The sequence below is a fragment of the Leuciscus leuciscus genome (assembly GCF_965113295.1).
Source record: "Leuciscus leuciscus genome assembly, chromosome: 12".
Taxonomy (NCBI): Eukaryota; Metazoa; Chordata; class Actinopteri; order Cypriniformes; family Leuciscidae; genus Leuciscus; species Leuciscus leuciscus.
The window spans coordinates 28,360,860-28,382,019 of record NC_138736.1 but is presented as its reverse complement, the minus strand read 5'-3'; the positions used below and the strand labels follow the sequence as shown (position 1 = coordinate 28,382,019).

The 21,160-nt window shown below is 41.7% G+C and overlaps 1 protein-coding gene across 4 annotated transcripts in view; it reads left to right on the top strand.

The window, feature by feature from the left end:
• eppk1 (epiplakin 1) overlaps window positions 1-21,082 on the top strand; it is a 38,113-nt gene extending 17,031 nt beyond the window's left edge. For 2 of the 4 annotated variants that reach the window (XM_082185631.1, XM_082185634.1), the window contains one exon: window positions 3,262-21,082. In XM_082185631.1, coding sequence (XP_082041757.1) covers window positions 3,288-20,813 — 17,526 coding nt within the window. In that variant the 5' untranslated portion in view covers window positions 3,262-3,287 and the 3' untranslated portion in view covers window positions 20,814-21,082. Of the gene's footprint in view, window positions 1-3,258 lie in introns of all 4 variants that reach the window. The other 2 variants (XM_082185632.1, XM_082185633.1) reach the window with 1 other exon arrangement.
• Window positions 21,083-21,160: the final 78 nt, after the last annotated feature.

The following is a 21,160-nucleotide window of genomic DNA, read 5'->3' as shown; positions in this document are numbered from 1 at the left end:
ATCTCCAACATTGGACAGATGTTGTATTGTGGTTGAAAACAAGGATATATTCCCATTGGGTTGTTGGGTTTTCATGTTTAATGGGAACTTTAGACATAATGATTTTTATACTGTACAAACTGTGTGATCCCCTAACTCTAATGTAACAGTTATGGGTAGGTCATCTACAGACATCTAATGTTATGGACATATTATCATGGTAGGCCTACAGTTCAGCCTATTATTGATTTTTATTTCCACTTCCCTTTTATCCAAAGAGACGGAACTATTTGCACTGTCTTTTATCAATGGGAAATACATCATGCTAAAATAATCTGTCATATACTGTGGCTCATATAATTGGGGTCGCTTGCAAGTCGCAGCAGCACGAATCGACCAGCAACATATTTCTGCTTCAAATATTGTGTGTAGTTAACAGTGAGTGGTGGTTTCAGACATTATTTTATTAAAGTGCATTTGTCATTGCCGCACTCGTACTGACTCTTATTCTGCCTGACAAAGAAAAGCTCGTAACTTACTGAAGGCGGAGCGTTTTGACCAATCAGATGAAAGGGGCGTTTCAGCGCCGCCCACGTTTGATTAAATATCGAACCCATGCAAGCCAAAATCTAATTTTTCGTTTTTTAAACTAAACTAAAAAACGAATAAACGAGCTGGTTTTCATTTCTCGTTATTCCATTCCAAACAGGAAATTAAATTATCAAAAAGTAGCCTACACGGACCCTCAGCTCCCGTCACCGTCTCGAGTGCAGTGCAGGCAAGACAGAAGAGTTTGAGGGCGATTTCACTGTTTTATATGATTTGACTGTAACTAATCACAAACATGGATATAATAAAATGATCCATGGAAAAGAAACTGTCGACCGTCTCAGTGAGTTTAATTCATACATACATTTATAGTTCGAGTGTTGTAGTTTTATAATGCAAGTTTAGCACTGCTGCAGTTCATTTTACAGTTTCCCCTGCATTATGTTGACTATTAGAGATAAGAAAATTTATTATTTGTCAAATTCGGATGACGTTTTAGTAATTTATGACAGAATGAGTGAGTTTAATTTGTAGATTGATCGATCGTTAATCTAGTAAATTATTTAATCCACTGAACACTGCTGTGTGGTAATATAAAAACACTCTCCCAACAGCATAGCCTACTGTTTCTTTTGAGCCTAATTCCTAGTCAAATTAAAATAATATAGTTGTATCACTTGTGATGGTGTTTTGTATAGGCTAGATGTGGCCAGACGAGCAGTCTACCAATAACATTAGAGCGACTCATAGTATAGAGACTAGCGACATACAGCGACAAAATCTGACAAGTTGCAAAACAATGACCTTTTCAGCTCATCATGAACCTGAACATGGGAGGCCCCTGGGCTTCAGCCCAGGTAAGCCCGTGCATTAATGCGGCCAAGTTGGCCCCTAATAAGAAAACTAACTAATACAATAGGGGCTATCCCCTTCGGGGCTTGGCCCCTAACTACATATCAGTTCAGTAATTTAAAGTGAAGTTAAATATTTAAATAAGTGTTTGAGCTTGAAGAGAAAAATGTTGAAGAAAATTTTAGTTTTTTACAGATTAATATTCCTTTTCTTTGCTTCCTGTAAAAAACAATTTGGTTAATGCTTTGATTTGCAATTGAATGTTCCCACTACATTTGAAATATGGAAATAAAAAAATAAAAAAATAAAAGATTTGCACTTTATTCACTTTTATTAATGCACTGCTATTTTTTTAACACTACTGTACATTTTAGGATGTGTCTGTATGGATGAGTGACATGGCTTGAGTGAATGTCAGAAAATGTATCGTCTAATATAATTGTGCAATGACAAAATGTTTACACACATAATATTGCACATATACACTGTAAAAAAATTCTAACCTCTCCAAGTCAACATGTTCTAGTGACTGGTCACATCTAAATTTTTAAATTGGCCCAAGTGCAATTCTTGTTGCAATAGTCTGTTAACATTGGCTCAATGAGAAATAATACGTCAGACTAATTGAAAAATTTAGATGTTATCAGTCACTAGAAATTTTTGACTTGGAGATGTAATTTTTTTTTTTACAGTGTATGTAATATTCTGTATAATGTCTTCAGTATATTTATTTGTTGGTGTTTTGCAATTAAACATAGAGAGAGAGAGAGAGAGAGAGAGAGAGAGAGAGAGAGACTGACAAGTAAAAAGCTTGTCTGGGTCATTGATTCTTTATCCAACATTCTTCAAAAGTACATCAGCATCCGGTATTTCCAGTTTTCCATTGCTTAAAGGGCTATTGCAAGAAACTTTCCAAATGATGCAATGCTCAAAAAGTTTTTCTTGTCAGGACAAGTCATGATAAAGATGACATGATAAAGAAGTGTGCTTTCATTGTTAGCAATAACACAAGTTTTAACAGGGTATTCATCTTTATGTTACGGTTTTCTGTGGTGTACCTGCACAGCACAGTTTTGCCATGTGCTTTTTCTACACTGTAAAAAATATCCCGTTAATTTTAGGGTAAAAAAAAAAAAAACTGCCAGCTGTGGTTGCCAGAAATTCACCTTAAACAATGCTATGGCAATGTTTCCAGTTTTAAAGGATGCCTGTTTATTTTACAACTTAGAACAGTATATTTAATTAAGTAATATAATAATAATATACCTACTTCTAGGGTACCAAATTACCAAAATCCACCTTTTACTTTAAAATGTACCGATAACCACCACAATAATCCAGGTGAAACAATAGAAAGCTGCATGATGAATCGAGTTCATCATAAGCAGCCTGTTAAAAACATGGTCAATGCTCATATACAGATGGTGCACAGGGTCATACAAAGACAAAACACCATCAGGGTAACACACATGAAACTAAAATAATGAAATATATGTTCAATTAATTAACATAAAATGTAACACAATGTAACAATGTACATCACTGATGACAAAAATAATAAGAAAAATTATTTATAAAAAATGTAATCATATGTGATGTGTAATGCAGGGACTTCTGGGAATGTCCTTTTACTGTTTTTTGTTACTGTTCTCTTACTGTTTTAGTTTTTTTTACCATAAATTATGTGGTAATTAGTTTTTAAATAGTTAAAAATAGTTTTTTCTTGCAAAAGCAGATAACCAGTTAACATGTTTTTACTGTAGAATTTTAAGTATTTTTATTTACAGTGTACAGTAAACAAAAACATATGAATAACTTAAATGTATCAGGACAGTTTTTTTAACGCATTGCTAATAATTATTCTTATGTAATCCCCAGAAGCTGGTGCAAGAAAATATCCACAAAAAATGCCAGCTCAGGAAAATTGCATTTCTCAGGGGCCAGTAGCTGGGGTGTTTCTTGCACATTCAAATGAAACCATTACAATATACCAAGCCTACAAGAAACGCTTGTTGACTCCAGGAACATGTCTGGCACTGTTAGAAGCCCAAGCTGCAACAGGAGGAATCATCGACCCAGTCAAAAACAGGATATGCACGGTAGAAGATGCGGTAAAGGAAGGCATTGTGGGACGTGAAATGAAAGAGAAACTTCAATTCGCTGAGAGGGCCATCATGGGCTACACAGATCCTTACACCAACCAACAAATCTCACTCTTCCAGGCCATGCAGAAAGATGTCATTCCAAAAGAGTATGGCATTAGACTACTTGAGGCACAGATCTCTGGCAAAGGGATCTATGACCCTATTGAAAAATGCTACCTAACAGAAGAACAAGCCAATGGACGAGGTCACTATGACAAAGATCTTTTCAGAGACCAGATGGATGATCTAAAAATATTCTATGACCCAAACTCTCAGGAAAACCTCACCTATCCATCGCTGATAAAGAAATGCACTGTAGCCCCAGACACAGGTTTACTGCTTTTCCCGATGTACATCACATTTAAAGGCCTCCGCAGAGGTGTAACCTCTGCTGAGCTTTTGGCATCAAAAATAATTGACCAAAAGACATTTGAAAATCTTCATGATGGTAAAACCACCACCCAGGACGTGATGTTAATAGAAACGGTTAAAGAATATCTAGAAGGTAAAACGAGCATTGGGGGAGTAGCTGTGCTCTCCACAAATAAGAAAATGAGCATCTATCAGGCAATGAGACAAGGAATAATCATGCCTGGTTCTGCTTTGATTCTGCTAGAAGCACAGGCTGCAACTGGATTCATGATTGACCCTGTTGAAAACAAGACATTCACTGTAGATGAAGCCATTAAACAAAAACTTGTAGGACCAGAATACCATGCAAAATTGCTTGCAGCAGAACGTGCAGTTACTGGTTACAATGACCCATACACTGGTGAAACCATTTCTCTTTTTCAAGCTCTGAAGAAGGAACTGATTGTGAAGGAGCATGGAATCCGCTTGCTTGAAGCACAAATTGCGACTGGTGGAATTATTGATCCCATACACAGTCACAGAGTTCCTGTGGATGTAGCATACAAGCGTGGCTTTTTCGATGAAGAAATGAATGCCATCCTTAAGGATCCTGAAGATGACACTAAAGGATTCTTTGACCCAAACACAAAGGATAATCTGACATATCTACAACTGCTGGATCGTTGTGTCATCGACTCTTCTACAGGACTTACATTGTTGCCCATTCTGGATACATCTGGTAGTCTGAATCACACATTCATTGGCTATGACATCAAAAAAGTATTCAAGGGTGTCATGGTGAAAGTGACATATGGAAAATACATTGGGATGACTGTTTCACTCTGGGAATTACTTATGTCTGAATACTTCACTGAACAGCAAAGGCAAGACTTTATCCAGCAATACAGAAACAGAACAGTCACGATTGAATTTATAGTCACTAAAGTCCTGGAGATCATTGAACATTCAGTGAAAACAGCTAAAGTAGTTTTTGAAGGTATAAGGGAAAAAGTAAGCGCAAACCAGCTTTTCGAGGCTGATATCATCACAGAGCACGATCTAGAAGATCTAAGAGAAGGAAAAAAGACTGTCAAAGATGTTACGGAGAATGTATCTGTGCAAACATATCTACAAGGCAAACCAAGCATTGCTGGTGTGCTGCTTCCTGACTCACAAGTGATGTCAATCTACCAAGCCCGACAAAAAGGGATTCTGAGGCCAGGAACATCACTTGTTCTTCTTGAAGCCCAGGCTGCAACAGGATACATAATTGACCCAATTGCTAATCTAAAGTTCTCTGTAGATGATGCAGTGAAGGCACGGGTGGTAGGGGCTGATCTTCATGCAAAACTATCCTCAGCAGAGAAGGCAGTGACAGGTTACCATGATCCATACACTGGCAAGAAAATTTCATTGTTCCAAGCAATGCAAAAAGATTTAATTGTGAAAGATCATGGTATACGTCTGCTAGAGGCCCAGATTGCCACAGGGGGCATTATTGATCCTGTAAATAGCCATCGCATTCCAGTTCATATTGCTTATAAACGAGGATTCTTTGATAGTGAAATGAATCAGACCCTTTGTGATCCAACTGATGACACAAAAGGATTCTTTGACCCAAACACTCATGAAAACCTTACCTATATGCAGCTTATGTCCAGATGTGTCACTGACCAAAGCACAGACCTTTGCCTTTTGATAATCAAAGGGAATGACAAGAGAGTCAAGATAGGGAACAGCACCAAAGAGGCCTTCCACACCACGTATGTCTCTGTGAGATACGGCAGATTCAGCAGCAAGAAAGTGACACTCTGGGATCTCATCAACTCTGAATATTTGTCTGAGGAGAAAAGACAGGAGCTGTTAAAAAGTTACAAGTCAAAAGCAATCACAATTGAAGAAATCATCACAATAATTTTAGAGATCATTGAGCGCAAAGAAGTACAAAGAAATGCTGACTTCAGTGTAGATGGTCTCAGGGGAAAGGTTTCCATTTTGGAGCTGCTGAATTTGGGAATAATAGATGAAAATAAATACAAAAATGTTATTGAGGGGAAGCTGACAATCAAAGATCTCATTGAGACGGGCACTTTGAGGAACTTCCTCAGTGGAACAAGCTGTATAGCAGGTGTAGTTTTACAAAAGTCCAATCAGAAAATGAGCATCTACAAAGCCAAAAAAGAAGGCCATCTTACCCCTGGCACTGCCTTGTGTCTTCTTGAAGCGCAGGCTGCCACGGGGTTTATTATTGATCCAATACAAAACAAGAAACTCACCGTTGATGAGGCACTGAAGCAGAAAATCATTGTTCCGGAGTTGTATGAAAAACTCCTGGCTGCAGAGAAAGCAGTGACTGGTTACAAAGACCCATACACAGGCAAGACAATATCACTTTTCGAAGCAATCAAGAAAGACCTTATTGTAAAGCAGCATGGCATTCGTCTGCTTGAAGCCCAGATTGCTACAGGTGGCATCATTGATCCCTTAACATGTTTACATTTGCCACTTGATGTTGCTTTCCGGAAGGGTTATTTTGATTCTGACTTAAACCAGATCCTTGCTGATCAAACCGATGACACTAAAGGATTTTTTGATCCCACCACACAAGAAAATCTGACTTACATGGAGATGATCACACGATGCATCAAGGATCCCGATACTGGTCTTTTACTTCTTCCAGTTTCCGAAAAAGGAAAAACACAAGACAAATTACAAAAAATCATCTCAGACGTTGAGATTAAGGAAGAATTTGAGAAAAACAAAGTTGTCATTCCTGTTGGCCGTTTCTCTGGAAAATCACTGTCTCTTTGGGAGATAATTCATTCTGAATACTTCACAGATGAACAGAGGCAGCAGTACTTTGAACAATTTTGTTTGGGCAAGATAAATATTAAGGATGTTGTCACCATGGTTACCACAACTATTCAAACGCTAGAACAGAAAGAAACAGCTACTCAAACAACAATGGGCCTGAGAAAACCTGTTTCTGTGCAACAGCTGCATGAGTCTGGAATCATTGACACCAGTACTTACAAAGCACTGCAACATGGTAAGGAGATGCTTGAAAATGTGGTTAAACTTGAATCTGTTCAAAGGTATTTGAAGGGCACTGGAAGTATTGCCGGTGTGAAGCTTCATCCATCAGGAAAAGTGTTAAGCTTAAACATGGCAAAAACTGAAGGCTTACTCACATCCGATGCAGCACTGCTGTTGCTTGAGGCTCAGGCAGCAACTGGATATGTTATCGATCCAATCAAAAACACACATCACTCAGTCATGGAGGCTGTCAGAGCTCAACTTATTGGACCAGAGATATTGGAGCACTTGCTATTGGCTGAACGTGCTGTCACTGGCTTCACAGACCCATACACAGATGAGCAGATATGCTTATTTGAAGCAATGAATAAAGGTCTCATCCCTCGGAAACATGGACTGAACCTCTTAGATGCACAGCTTGTCACAGGGGGAATTATTGATCCAATTGGAAGCTATCGGTTGCCTGTTCAAAAAGCAATTATGAAAGGATGCTTGAATAAGGAGACCAGTGATCTTCTGGCAAATCTTAGTAAAAGTGAAAAGGGGTTTTCAGACCCCCAAACAAAAGAACCTCTTACCTACCATCAGCTCATGAAGAAATGTGAAAAGAATCCAACAACCGGCATGCTGCTTCTCCCAATAACTGAAAAGAGTGCTGAAAGCTCAACCTTCAATGACAAACAAATAATAAATATCTTCAAAGAAAAATCAGTGATCATCAATGCTGGAAAGTTTGCAGACAAACGTGTATCACTTTGGGATGTACTACACTCAGAGTATATATCTGCAGAGAAGAGAAACGGATTACTTGACCAATACAAACAAAAGAAATTATCAATAGAGGAGATAACAGAAATGGTGACAGCAATGACAATTGAGGTAAGCACAAAAAGGCATTCCTTTAAAGGACTGAGAAAACAAGTGTCAGCAAGTCAACTATTTGATGCAAAAATCATCTCAAAAGAAATGTTTAGTAAGCTTATCAATGATGAAGTAGATGATGAAGATATAAACAATATGGAATCTATTCAAAAATACCTTGGCGCAACAAACTGTATTGCTGGTGTATATGTCCAGTCAACCAAACAGACCATGAGCATATTTGAAGCCAAAAATAAGGGACTTCTGACACCTGGAACGACTCTGGTTTTACTTGAGGCCCAGGCTGCCACTGGCTTTATGATTGACCCAGTGAAGAACAAAAAACTGTCAGTAGAGCAGGCGGTGGCAGAAGGGATTGTGGGGATGGAATGGAAAAGCAAACTGATGTCTGCAGAACGGGCAGTAACTGGGTACACAGATCCCTACACAGGCAAAACAATCTCTTTGTTCCAGGCCTTAAAAAAAGATCTGATTGTCAAGGATCATGGTATTCGACTGCTAGAAGCTCAGATTGCTACAGGTGGCATCATTGATCCTGTGCACAGCCATCGTGTCCCTGTGGAGGTGGCTTACCAAAGAGGGTACTTTGATGAGGAGATGAACAAGATCCTCTCTGATCCAGATGATGACACCAAGGGTTTCTTTGATCCCAACACACAGGAGAACCTCACATACTTGCAACTTGTGGAGAGGTGTGTTAAAGACCCCAACACTGGCCTGAGCCTTCTTGTGATTGTGAAAAAGGGCGAGTACTACTTCTTCATCGATGAACATACAAAGAATATCCTCAAGTCTGCAACCACAAAGAAAGCAGGAGGTAAATTCCAAGGACAGTTGGTGACACTTTGGGATCTGCTGTATTCACATTACATATCTGAGGAAAAGAGGAGAGAACTGGTGCAGCAGTTTAAGTCAGGTACCATAACTATTGAACAATTCTTAGAAATAGTTCTGACCATAGTATCACAGAAATCAGGAACAAGCACCCACACAATTACTACCACCACCACAGCAACAACAGAGACAACCCAACAGCACAACTTCCATGGTATCAGAAAGGATGTGAGTGCTGATGAGTTGCTGCTCTCCAAAGTCATTGATGAGAAAATGTACAAAGACCTAACTACTGGAAAAGTCACAGTTGATCATGTAAGTGAAATAGACTCTGTGCGAAAATACCTGAAAGGGACAAACAGCATTGCTGGTGTATTTGTGCAGTCTACCAAACAGACCATGAGCATAATGGAAGCCAAAAATAAGGGACTTCTAACACCTGGAACATCTTTGGTTTTACTTGAGGCCCAGGCTGCCACTGGCTTTATGATTGACCCAGTAAAGAACAAAAAACTGTCAGTAGAGCAGGCCGTGATTGAAGGGATTGTTGGAACAGAATGGAAAAGCAAACTGCTGTCAGCAGAGCGGGCAGTTACTGGTTACACAGACCCCAGCACAGAAAAAACAATCTCCTTGTTCCAGGCCTTAAAAAAAGATCTGATTGTCAAGGACCATGGAATTCGTCTGCTAGAAGCTCAGATTGCTACGGGGGGCATCATTGATCCTGTGCACAGCCATCGTGTCCCTGTAGAGGTGGCTTACCAAAGAGGGTACTTTGATGAGGAGATGAACAAGATCCTCTCTGATCCAGATGATGACACCAAGGGTTTCTTTGATCCCAACACACAGGAGAACCTCACATACTTGCAACTTGTGGAGAGGTGTGTTAAAGACCCCAACACTGGCCTGAGCCTCCTTGTGATTGTGAAAAAGGGCGAATACTACTTCTTCATCGATGAACATACAAAGAATATCCTCAAGTCTGCAACCACAAAGAAAGCAGGAGGTAAATTCCAAGGACAGTTGGTGACACTTTGGGATCTGCTGTATTCACATTACATATCTGAGGAAAAGAGGAGAGAACTGGTGCAGCAGTTTAAGTCAGGTTCAATAACTATTGAACAATTCTTAGAAATAGTTCTGACCTCAGTATCACAGAAATCAGAAACAAGCACCCACACAATTACTACCACCACCACAGCAACAACAGAGACAACCCAACAGCACAACTTCCAAGGTATCAGAAAGGATGTGAGTGCTGATGAGTTGCTGCTCTCCAAAGTCATTGATGAGAAAATGTACAAAGACCTAACTACTGGAAAAGTCACAGTTGATCATGTAAGTGAAATAGACTCTGTGCGAAAATACCTGAAAGGGACGAACTGCATTGCTGGAATATTTGTGCAGTCTACCAAACAGACCATGAGCATAATGGAAGCCAAAAATAAGGGACTTCTAACACCTGGAACGTCTTTGGTTTTACTTGAGGCCCAGGCTGCCACTGGCTTTATGATTGACCCAGTGAAGAACAAAAAACTGTCAGTAGAGCAGGCGGTGGCAGAAGGGATTGTGGGGATGGAATGGAAAAGCAAACTGATGTCTGCAGAACGGGCAGTAACTGGGTACACAGATCCCTACACAGGCAAAACAATCTCTTTGTTCCAGGCCTTAAAAAAAGATCTGATTGTCAAGGATCATGGTATTCGACTGCTAGAAGCTCAGATTGCTACAGGTGGCATCATTGATCCTGTGCACAGCCATCGTGTCCCTGTGGAGGTGGCTTACCAAAGAGGGTACTTTGATGAGGAGATGAACAAGATCCTCTCTGATCCAGATGATGACACCAAGGGTTTCTTTGATCCCAACACACAGGAGAACCTCACATACTTGCAGCTTGTGGAGAGGTGTGTTAAAGACCCCAACACTGGCCTGAGCCTCCTTGTGATTGTGAAAAAGGGTGAGTACTACTTCTTCATCGATGAACATACAAAGAATATCCTCAAGTCTGCAACCACAAAGAAAGCAGGTGGTAAATTCCAAGGACAGCTGGTGACACTTTGGGATCTGCTGTATTCACAATACATATCTGAGGAAAAGAGGAGAGAACTGGTGCAGCAGTTTAAGTCAGGTACCATAACTATTGAACAATTCTTAGAAATAGTTCTGACCTTAGTATCACAGAAATCAGAAACAAGCACCCACACAATTACTACCACCACCACAGCAACAACAGAGACAACCCAACAGCACAACTTCCATGGTATCAGAAAGGATGTGAGTGCTGATGAGTTGCTGCTCTCCAAAGTCATTGATGAGAAAATGTACAAAGACCTAACTACTGGAAAAGTCACAGTTGATCATGTAAGTGAAATAGACTCTGTGCGAAAATACCTGAAAGGGACGAACTGCATTGCTGGAATATTTGTGCAGTCTACCAAACAGACCATGAGCATAATCGAAGCCAAAAATAAGGGACTGCTAACACCTGGAACGTCTTTGGTTTTACTTGAGGCCCAGGCTGCCACTGGCTTTATGATTGACCCAGTGAAGAACAAAAAACTGTCAGTAGAGCAGGCGGTGGCAGAAGGGATTGTGGGGATGGAATGGAAAAGCAAACTGATGTCTGCAGAACGGGCAGTAACTGGGTACACAGATCCCTACACAGGCAAAACAATCTCTTTGTTCCAGGCCTTAAAAAAAGATCTGATTGTCAAGGACCATGGAATTCGTCTGCTAGAAGCTCAGATTGCTACGGGGGGCATCATTGATCCTGTGCACAGCCATCGTGTCCCTGTAGAGGTGGCTTACCAAAGAGGGTACTTTGATGAGGAGATGAACAAGATCCTCTCTGATCCAGATGATGACACCAAGGGTTTCTTTGATCCCAACACACAGGAGAACCTCACATACTTGCAACTTGTGGAGAGGTGTGTTAAAGACCCCAACACTGGCCTGAGCCTCCTTGTGATTGTGAAAAAGGGCGAATACTACTTCTTCATCGATGAACATACAAAGAATATCCTCAAGTGTGCAACCACAAAGAAAGCAGGAGGTAAATTCCAAGGACAGTTGGTGACACTTTGGGATCTGCTGTATTCACATTACATATCTGAGGAAAAGAGGAGAGAACTTGTGCAGCAGTTTAAGTCAGGTTCAATAACTATTGAACAATTCTTAGAAATAGTTCTGACCTCAGTATCACAGAAATCAGAAACAAGCACCCACACAATTACTACCACCACCACAGCAACAACAGAGACAACCCAACAGCACAACTTCCATGGTATCAGAAAGGATGTGAGTGCTGATGAGTTGCTGCTCTCCAAAGTCATTGATGAGAAAATGTACAAAGACCTAACTACTGGAAAAGTCTCAGTTGATCATGTAAGTGAAATAGACTCTGTGCGAAAATACCTGAAAGGGACGAACTGCATTGCTGGAATATTTGTGCAGTCTACCAAACAGACCATGAGCATAATCGAAGCCAAAAATAAGGGACTGCTAACACCTGGAACGTCTTTGGTTTTACTTGAGGCCCAGGCTGCCACTGGCTTTATGATTGACCCAGTGAAGAACAAAAAACTGTCAGTAGAGCAGGCGGTGGCAGAAGGGATTGTGGGGATGGAATGGAAAAGCAAACTGATGTCTGCAGAACGGGCAGTAACTGGGTACACAGATCCCTACACAGGCAAAACAATCTCTTTGTTCCAGGCCTTAAAAAAAGATCTGATTGTCAAGGATCATGGTATTCGACTGCTAGAAGCTCAGATTGCTACAGGTGGCATCATTGATCCTGTGCACAGCCATCGTGTCCCTGTGGAGGTGGCTTACCAAAGAGGGTACTTTGATGAGGAGATGAACAAGATCCTCTCTGATCCAGATGATGACACCAAGGGTTTCTTTGATCCCAACACACAGGAGAACCTCACATACTTGCAGCTTGTGGAGAGGTGTGTTAAAGACCCCAACACTGGCCTGAGCCTCCTTGTGATTGTGAAAAAGGGCGAGTACTACTTCTTCATCGATGAACATACAAAGAATATCCTCAAGTCTGCAACCACAAAGAAAGCAGGAGGTAAATTCCAAGGACAGCTGGTGACACTTTGGGATCTGCTGTATTCACAATACATATCTGAGGAAAAGAGGAGAGAACTGGTGCAGCAGTTTAAGTCAGGTACAATAACTATTGAACAATTCTTAGAAATAGTTCTGACCTTAGTATCACAGAAATCAGAAACAAGCACCCACACAATTACTACCACCACCACAGCAACAACAGAGACAACCCAACAGCACAACTTCCATGGTATCAGAAAGGATGTGAGTGCTGATGAGTTGCTGCTCTCCAAAGTCATTGATGAGAAAATGTACAAAGACCTAACTACTGGAAAAGTCACAGTTGATCATGTAAGTGAAATAGACTCTGTGCGAAAATACCTGAAAGGGACGAACTGCATCGCTGGAATATTTGTGCAGTCTACCAAACAGACCATGAGCATAATCGAAGCCAAAAATAAGGGACTGCTAACACCTGGAACGTCTTTGGTTTTACTTGAGGCCCAGGCTGCCACTGGCTTTATGATTGACCCAGTGAAGAACAAAAAACTGTCAGTAGAGCAGGCGGTGGCAGAAGGGATTGTGGGGATGGAATGGAAAAGCAAACTGATGTCTGCAGAACGGGCAGTAACTGGGTACACAGATCCCTACACAGGCAAAACAATCTCTTTGTTCCAGGCCTTAAAAAAAGATCTGATTGTCAAGGACCATGGAATTCGTCTGCTAGAAGCTCAGATTGCTACGGGGGGCATCATTGATCCTGTGCACAGCCATCGTGTCCCTGTAGAGGTGGCTTACCAAAGAGGGTACTTTGATGAGGAGATGAACAAGATCCTCTCTGATCCAGATGATGACACCAAGGGTTTCTTTGATCCCAACACACAGGAGAACCTCACATACTTGCAACTTGTGGAGAGGTGTGTTAAAGACCCCAACACTGGCCTGAGCCTCCTTGTGATTGTGAAAAAGGGCGAATACTACTTCTTCATCGATGAACATACAAAGAATATCCTCAAGTGTGCAACCACAAAGAAAGCAGGAGGTAAATTCCAAGGACAGTTGGTGACACTTTGGGATCTGCTGTATTCACATTACATATCTGAGGAAAAGAGGAGAGAACTTGTGCAGCAGTTTAAGTCAGGTTCAATAACTATTGAACAATTCTTAGAAATAGTTCTGACCTCAGTATCACAGAAATCAGAAACAAGCACCCACACAATTACTACCACCACCACAGCAACAACAGAGACAACCCAACAGCACAACTTCCAAGGTATCAGAAAGGATGTGAGTGCTGATGAGTTGCTGCTCTCCAAAGTCATTGATGAGAAAATGTACAAAGACCTAACTACTGGAAAAGTCACAGTTGATCATGTAAGTGAAATGGACTCTGTGCGAAAATACCTGAAAGGGACGAACTGCATTGCTGGAATATTTGTGCAGTCTACCAAACAGACCATGAGCATAATCGAAGCCAAAAATAAGGGACTGCTAACACCTGGAACGTCTTTGGTTTTACTTGAGGCCCAGGCTGCCACTGGCTTTATGATTGACCCAGTGAAGAACAAAAAACTGTCAGTAGAGCAGGCGGTGGCAGAAGGGATTGTGGGGATGGAATGGAAAAGCAAACTGATGTCTGCAGAACGGGCAGTAACTGGGTACACAGATCCCTACACAGGCAAAACAATCTCTTTGTTCCAGGCCTTAAAAAAAGATCTGATTGTCAAGGATCATGGTATTCGACTGCTAGAAGCTCAGATTGCTACAGGTGGCATCATTGATCCTGTGCACAGCCATCGTGTCCCTGTGGAGGTGGCTTACCAAAGAGGGTACTTTGATGAGGAGATGAACAAGATCCTCTCTGATCCAGATGATGACACCAAGGGTTTCTTTGATCCCAACACACAGGAGAACCTCACATACTTGCAGCTTGTGGAGAGGTGTGTTAAAGACCCCAACACTGGCCTGAGCCTCCTTGTGATTGTGAAAAAGGGTGAGTACTACTTCTTCATCGATGAACATACAAAGAATATCCTCAAGTCTGCAACCACAAAGAAAGCAGGTGGTAAATTCCAAGGACAGCTGGTGACACTTTGGGATCTGCTGTATTCACAATACATATCTGAGGAAAAGAGGAGAGAACTGGTGCAGCAGTTTAAGTCAGGTACCATAACTATTGAACAATTCTTAGAAATAGTTCTGACCTTAGTATCACAGAAATCAGAAACAAGCACCCACACAATTACTACCACCACCACAGCAACAACAGAGACAACCCAACAGCACAACTTCCATGGTATCAGAAAGGATGTGAGTGCTGATGAGTTGCTGCTCTCCAAAGTCATTGATGAGAAAATGTACAAAGACCTAACTACTGGAAAAGTCACAGTTGATCATGTAAGTGAAATAGACTCTGTGCGAAAATACCTGAAAGGGACGAACTGCATTGCTGGAATATTTGTGCAGTCTACCAAACAGACCATGAGCATAATCGAAGCCAAAAATAAGGGACTGCTAACACCTGGAACGTCTTTGGTTTTACTTGAGGCCCAGGCTGCCACTGGCTTTATGATTGACCCAGTGAAGAACAAAAAACTGTCAGTAGAGCAGGCGGTGGCAGAAGGGATTGTGGGGATGGAATGGAAAAGCAAACTGATGTCTGCAGAACGGGCAGTAACTGGGTACACAGATCCCTACACAGGCAAAACAATCTCTTTGTTCCAGGCCTTAAAAAAAGATCTGATTGTCAAGGATCATGGTATTCGACTGCTAGAAGCTCAGATTGCTACAGGTGGCATCATTGATCCTGTGCACAGCCATCGTGTCCCTGTGGAGGTGGCTTACCAAAGAGGGTACTTTGATGAGGAGATGAACAAGATCCTCTCTGATCCAGATGATGACACCAAGGGTTTCTTTGATCCCAACACACAGGAGAACCTCACATACTTGCAGCTTGTGGAAAGGTGTGTTAAAGACCCCAACACTGGCCTGAGCCTCCTTGTGATTGTGAAAAAGGGCGAGTACTACTTCTTCATCGATGAACATACAAAGAATATCCTCAAGTCTGCAACCACAAAGAAAGCAGGAGGTAAATTCCAAGGACAGCTGGTGACACTTTGGGATCTGCTGTATTCACAATACATATCTGAGGAAAAGAGGAGAGAACTGGTGCAGCAGTTTAAGTCAGGTACAATAACTATTGAACAATTCTTAGAAATAGTTCTGACCTTAGTATCACAGAAATCAGAAACAAGCACCCACACAATTACTACCACCACCACAGCAACAACAGAGACAACCCAACAGCACAACTTCCATGGTATCAGAAAGGATGTGAGTGCTGATGAGTTGCTGCTCTCCAAAGTCATTGATGAGAAAATGTACAAAGACCTAACTACTGGAAAAGTCACAGTTGATCATGTAAGTGAAATAGACTCTGTGCGAAAATACCTGAAAGGGACAAACAGCATTGCTGGTGTATTTGTGCAGTCTACCAAACAGACCATGAGCATAATGGAAGCCAAAAATAAGGGACTTCTAACACCTGGAACGTCTTTGGTTTTACTTGAGGCCCAGGCTGCCACTGGCTTTATGATTGACCCAGTAAAGAACAAAAAACTGTCAGTAGAGCAGGCGGTGACTGAAGGGATTGTTGGAACAGAATGGAAAAACAAACTGCTGTCAGCAGAGAGGGCAGTTACTGGTTACATAGACCCTAGCACAGGAAAAACAATCTCCTTGTTCCAGGCCTTAAAAAAAGATCTGATTGTCAAGGACCATGGTATTCGTCTGCTAGAAGCTCAGATTGCTACGGGGGGCATCATTGATCCTGTGCACAGCCATCGTGTCCCTGTGGAGGTGGCTTACCAAAGAGGGTACTTTGATGAGGAGATGAACCAGATCCTCTCTGATCCAGATGATGACACCAAGGGTTTCTTTGATCCCAACACACAGGAGAACCTCACATACTTGCAACTTGTGGAGAGGTGTGTTAAAGACCCCAACACTGGCCTGAGCCTCCTTGTGATTGTGAAAAAGGGCGAATACTACTTCTTCATCGATGAACATACAAAGAATATCCTCAAGTCTGCAACCACAAAGAAAGCAGGAGGTAAATTCCAAGGACAGCTGGTGACACTTTGGGATCTGCTGTATTCACAATACATATCTGAGGAAAAGAGGAGAGAACTGGTGCAGCAGTTTAAGTCAGGTACAATAACTATTGAACAATTCTTAGAAATAGTTCTGACCTTAGTATCACAGAAATCAGAAACAAGCACCCACACAATTACTACCACCACCACAGCAACAACAGAGACAACCCAACAGCACAACTTCCAAGGTATCAGAAAGGATGTGAGTGCTGATGAGTTGCTGCTCTCCAAAGTCATTGATGAGAAAATGTACAAAGACCTAACTACTGGAAAAGTCACAGTTGATCATGTAAGTGAAATAGACTCTGTGCGAAAATACCTGAAAGGGACAAACAGCATTGCTGGTGTATTTGTGCAGTCTACCAAACAGACCATGAGCATAATGGAAGCCAAAAATAAGGGACTTCTAACACCTGGAACGTCTTTGGTTTTACTTGAGGCCCAGGCTGCCACTGGTTTTATGATTGACCCAGTAAAGAACAAAAAACTGTCAGTAGAGCAGGCGGTGACTGAAGGGATTGTTGGAACAGAATGGAAAAACAAACTGCTGTCAGCAGAGAGGGCAGTTACTGGTTACATAGACCCCAGCACAGGAAAAACAATCTCCTTGTTCCAGGCCTTAAAAAAAGATCTGATTGTCAAGGACCATGGTATTCGTCTGCTAGAAGCTCAGATTGCTACGGGGGGCATCATTGATCCTGTGCACAGCCATCGTGTCCCTGTGGAGGTGGCTTACCAAAGAGGGTACTTTGATGAGGAGATGAACCAGATCCTCTCTGATCCAGATGATGACACCAAGGGTTTCTTTGATCCCAACACACAGGAGAACCTCACATACTTGCAACTTGTGGAGAGGTGTGTTAAAGACCCCAACACTGGCCTGAGCCTCCTTGTGATTGTGAAAAAGGGCGAGTACTACTTCTTCATCGATGAACATACAAAGAATATCCTCAAGTCTGCAACCACAAAGAAAGCAGGAGGTAAATTCCAAGGACAGCTGGTGACACTTTGGGATCTGCTGTATTCACTATACATATCTGAGGAAAGGAGGAGAGAACTGGTGCAGCAGTTTAAGTCAGGTACAATAACTATTGAACAATTCTTAGAAATAGTTCTGACCTTAGTATCACAGAAATCAGAAACAATCACCCACACAATTACTACCACCACCACAGCAACAACAGAGACAACCCAACAGCACAACTTCCAAGGTATCAGAAAGGATGTGAGTGCTGATGAGTTGCTGCTCTCCAAAGTCATTGATGAGAAAATGTACAAAGACCTAACTACTGGAAAAGTCACAGTTGATCATGTAAGTGAAATAGACTCTGTGCGAAAATACCTGAAAGGGACAAACAGCATTGCTGGTGTATTTGTGCAGTCTACCAAACAGACCATGAGCATAATGGAAGCCAAAAATAAGGGACTTCTAACACCTGGAACGTCTTTGGTTTTACTTGAGGCCCAGGCTGCCACTGGCTTTATGATTGATCCAGTAAAGAACAAAAAACTGTCAGTAGAGCAGGCGGTGGCAGAAGGGATTGTGGGGATGGAATGGAAAAGCAAACTGATGTCTGCAGAACGGGCAGTAACTGGGTACACAGATCCCTACACAGGCAAAACAATCTCTTTGTTCCAGGCCTTAAAAAAAGATCTGATTGTCAAGGACCATGGTATTCGTCTGCTAGAAGCTCAGATTGCTACGGGGGGCATCATTGATCCTGTGCACAGCCATCGTGTCCCTGTGGAGGTGGCTTACCAAAGAGGGTACTTTGATGAGGAGATGAACCAGATCCTCTCTGATCCAGATGATGACACCAAGGGTTTCTTTGATCCCAACACACAGGAGAACCTCACATACTTGCAACTTGTGGAGAGGTGTGTTAAAGACCCCAACACTGGCCTAAGCCTCCTTGTGATTGTGAAAAAGGGCGAGTACTACTTCTTCATCGATGAACATACAAAGAATATCCTCAAGTCTGCAACCACAAAGAAAGCAGGAGGTAAATTCCAAGGACAGTTGGTGACACTTTGGGATCTGCTGTATTCACATTACATATCTGAGGAAAAGAGGAGAGAACTGGTGCAGCAGTTTAAGTCAGGTTCAATAACTATTGAACAATTCTTAGAAATAGTTCTGACCTTAGTATCACAGAAATCAGAAACAAGCACCCACACAATTACTACCACCACCACAGCAACAACAGAGACAACCCAACAGCACAACTTCCAAGGTATCAGAAAGGATGTGAGTGCTGATGAGTTGCTGCTCTCCAAAGTCATTGATGAGAAAATGTACAAAGACCTAACTACTGGAAAAGTCACAGTTGATCATGTAAGTGAAATAGACTCTGTGCGAAAATACCTGAAAGGGACGAACTGCATTGCTGGAATATTTGTGCAGTCTACCAAACAGACCATGAGCATAATGGAAGCCAAAAATAAGGGACTTCTAACACCTGGAACGTCTTTGGTTTTACTTGAGGCCCAGGCTGCCACTGGCTTTATGATTGATCCAGTAAAGAACAAAAAACTGTCAGTAGAGCAGGCGGTGATTGAAGGGATTGTTGGAACAGAATGGAAAAGCAAACTGATGTCTGCAGAACGGGCAGTAACTGGGTACACAGATCCCTACACAGGCAAAACAATCTCTTTGTTCCAGGCCTTAAAAAAAGATCTGATTGTCAAGGACCATGGTATTCGTCTGCTAGAAGCTCAGATTGCTACGGGGGGCATCATTGATCCTGTGCACAGCCATCGTGTCCCTGTGGAGGTGGCTTACCAAAGAGGGTACTTTGATGAGGAGATGAACCAGATCCTCTCTGATCCAGATGATGACACCAAGGGTTTCTTTGATCCCAACACACAGGAGAACCTCACATACTTGCAACTTGTGGAGAGGTGTGTTAAAGACCCCAACACTGGCCTAAGCCTCCTTGTGATTGTGAAAAAGGGCGAGTACTACTTCTTCATCGATGAACATACAAAGAATATCCTCAAGTCTGCAACCACAAAGAAAGCAGGAGGTAAATTCCAAGGACAGTTGGTGACACTTTGGGATCTGCTGTATTCACATTACATATCTGAGGAAAAGAGGAGAGAACTGGTGCAGCAGTTTAAGTCAGGTTCAATAACTATTGAACAATTCTTAGAAATAGTTCTGACCTTAGTATCACAGAAATCAGAAACAAGCACCCACACAATTACTACCACCACCACAGCAACAACAGAGACAACCCAACAGCACAACTTCCAAGGTATCAGAAAGGATGTGAGTGCTGATGAGTTGCTGCTCTCCAAAGTCATTGATGAGAAAATGTACAAAGACCTAACTACTGGAAAAGTCACAGTTGATCATGTAAGTGAAATAGACTCTGTGCGAAAATACCTGAAAGGGACGAACTGCATTGCTGGAATATTTGTGCAGTCTACCAAACAGACCATGAGCATAATCGAAGCCAAAAATAAGGGACTTCTAACACCTGGAACGTCTTTGGTTTTACTTGAGGCCCAGGCTGCCACTGGCTTTATGATTGATCCAGTAAAGAACAAAAAACTGTCAGTAGAGCAGGCGGTGATTGAAGGGATTGTTGGAACAGAATGGAAAAGCAAACTGCTGTCAGCAGAGCGGGCAGTTACTGGTTACAAAGACCCCAGCACAGGAAAAACAATCTCCCTGTTCCAGGCCTTAAAAAAAGATCTGATTGTCAAGGACCATGGAATTCGTCTGCTAGAAGCTCAGATTGCTACGGGGGGCATCATTGATCCTGTGCACAGCCATCGTGTCCCTGTGGAGGTGGCTTACCAAAGAGGGTACTTTGATGAGGAGATGAACAAGATCCTCTCTGATCCAGATGATGACACCAAGGGTTTCTTTGATCCCAACACACAGGAGAACCTCACATACATGCAATTAATGGAGAGGTGTGTTAAAGACCCAAAGACTGGGCTGAGTCTCCTTGCTTTAAAAAAGTAGAGTTAAGATTGGATGCAATATGCCATGCAAACTATTCATGCATTATTAACTACAATCATACTCTTCTCTTTCTACTTATTCCATTTGCAAATCTGTAAGTGTATCATTTAAGTGTATACCATTTCAGTTTCAGTGTGCATTGTTTATAATAGATTTTAAGATAACTTCACTTTCTAGTTAGGCAGTCAGTGTATTGTTTATTCAGTGCTTTCTGCTTTCTGGCTACATGTTCAAAACAATACAAATAAACTTACAGCTGCAACATGTCATTTTATTTCATAATTCTCAAGTCAGTAATCTCTTTCATTATAAAGATTGTGTTTTTATTAAACATGGCTTGTTTACAT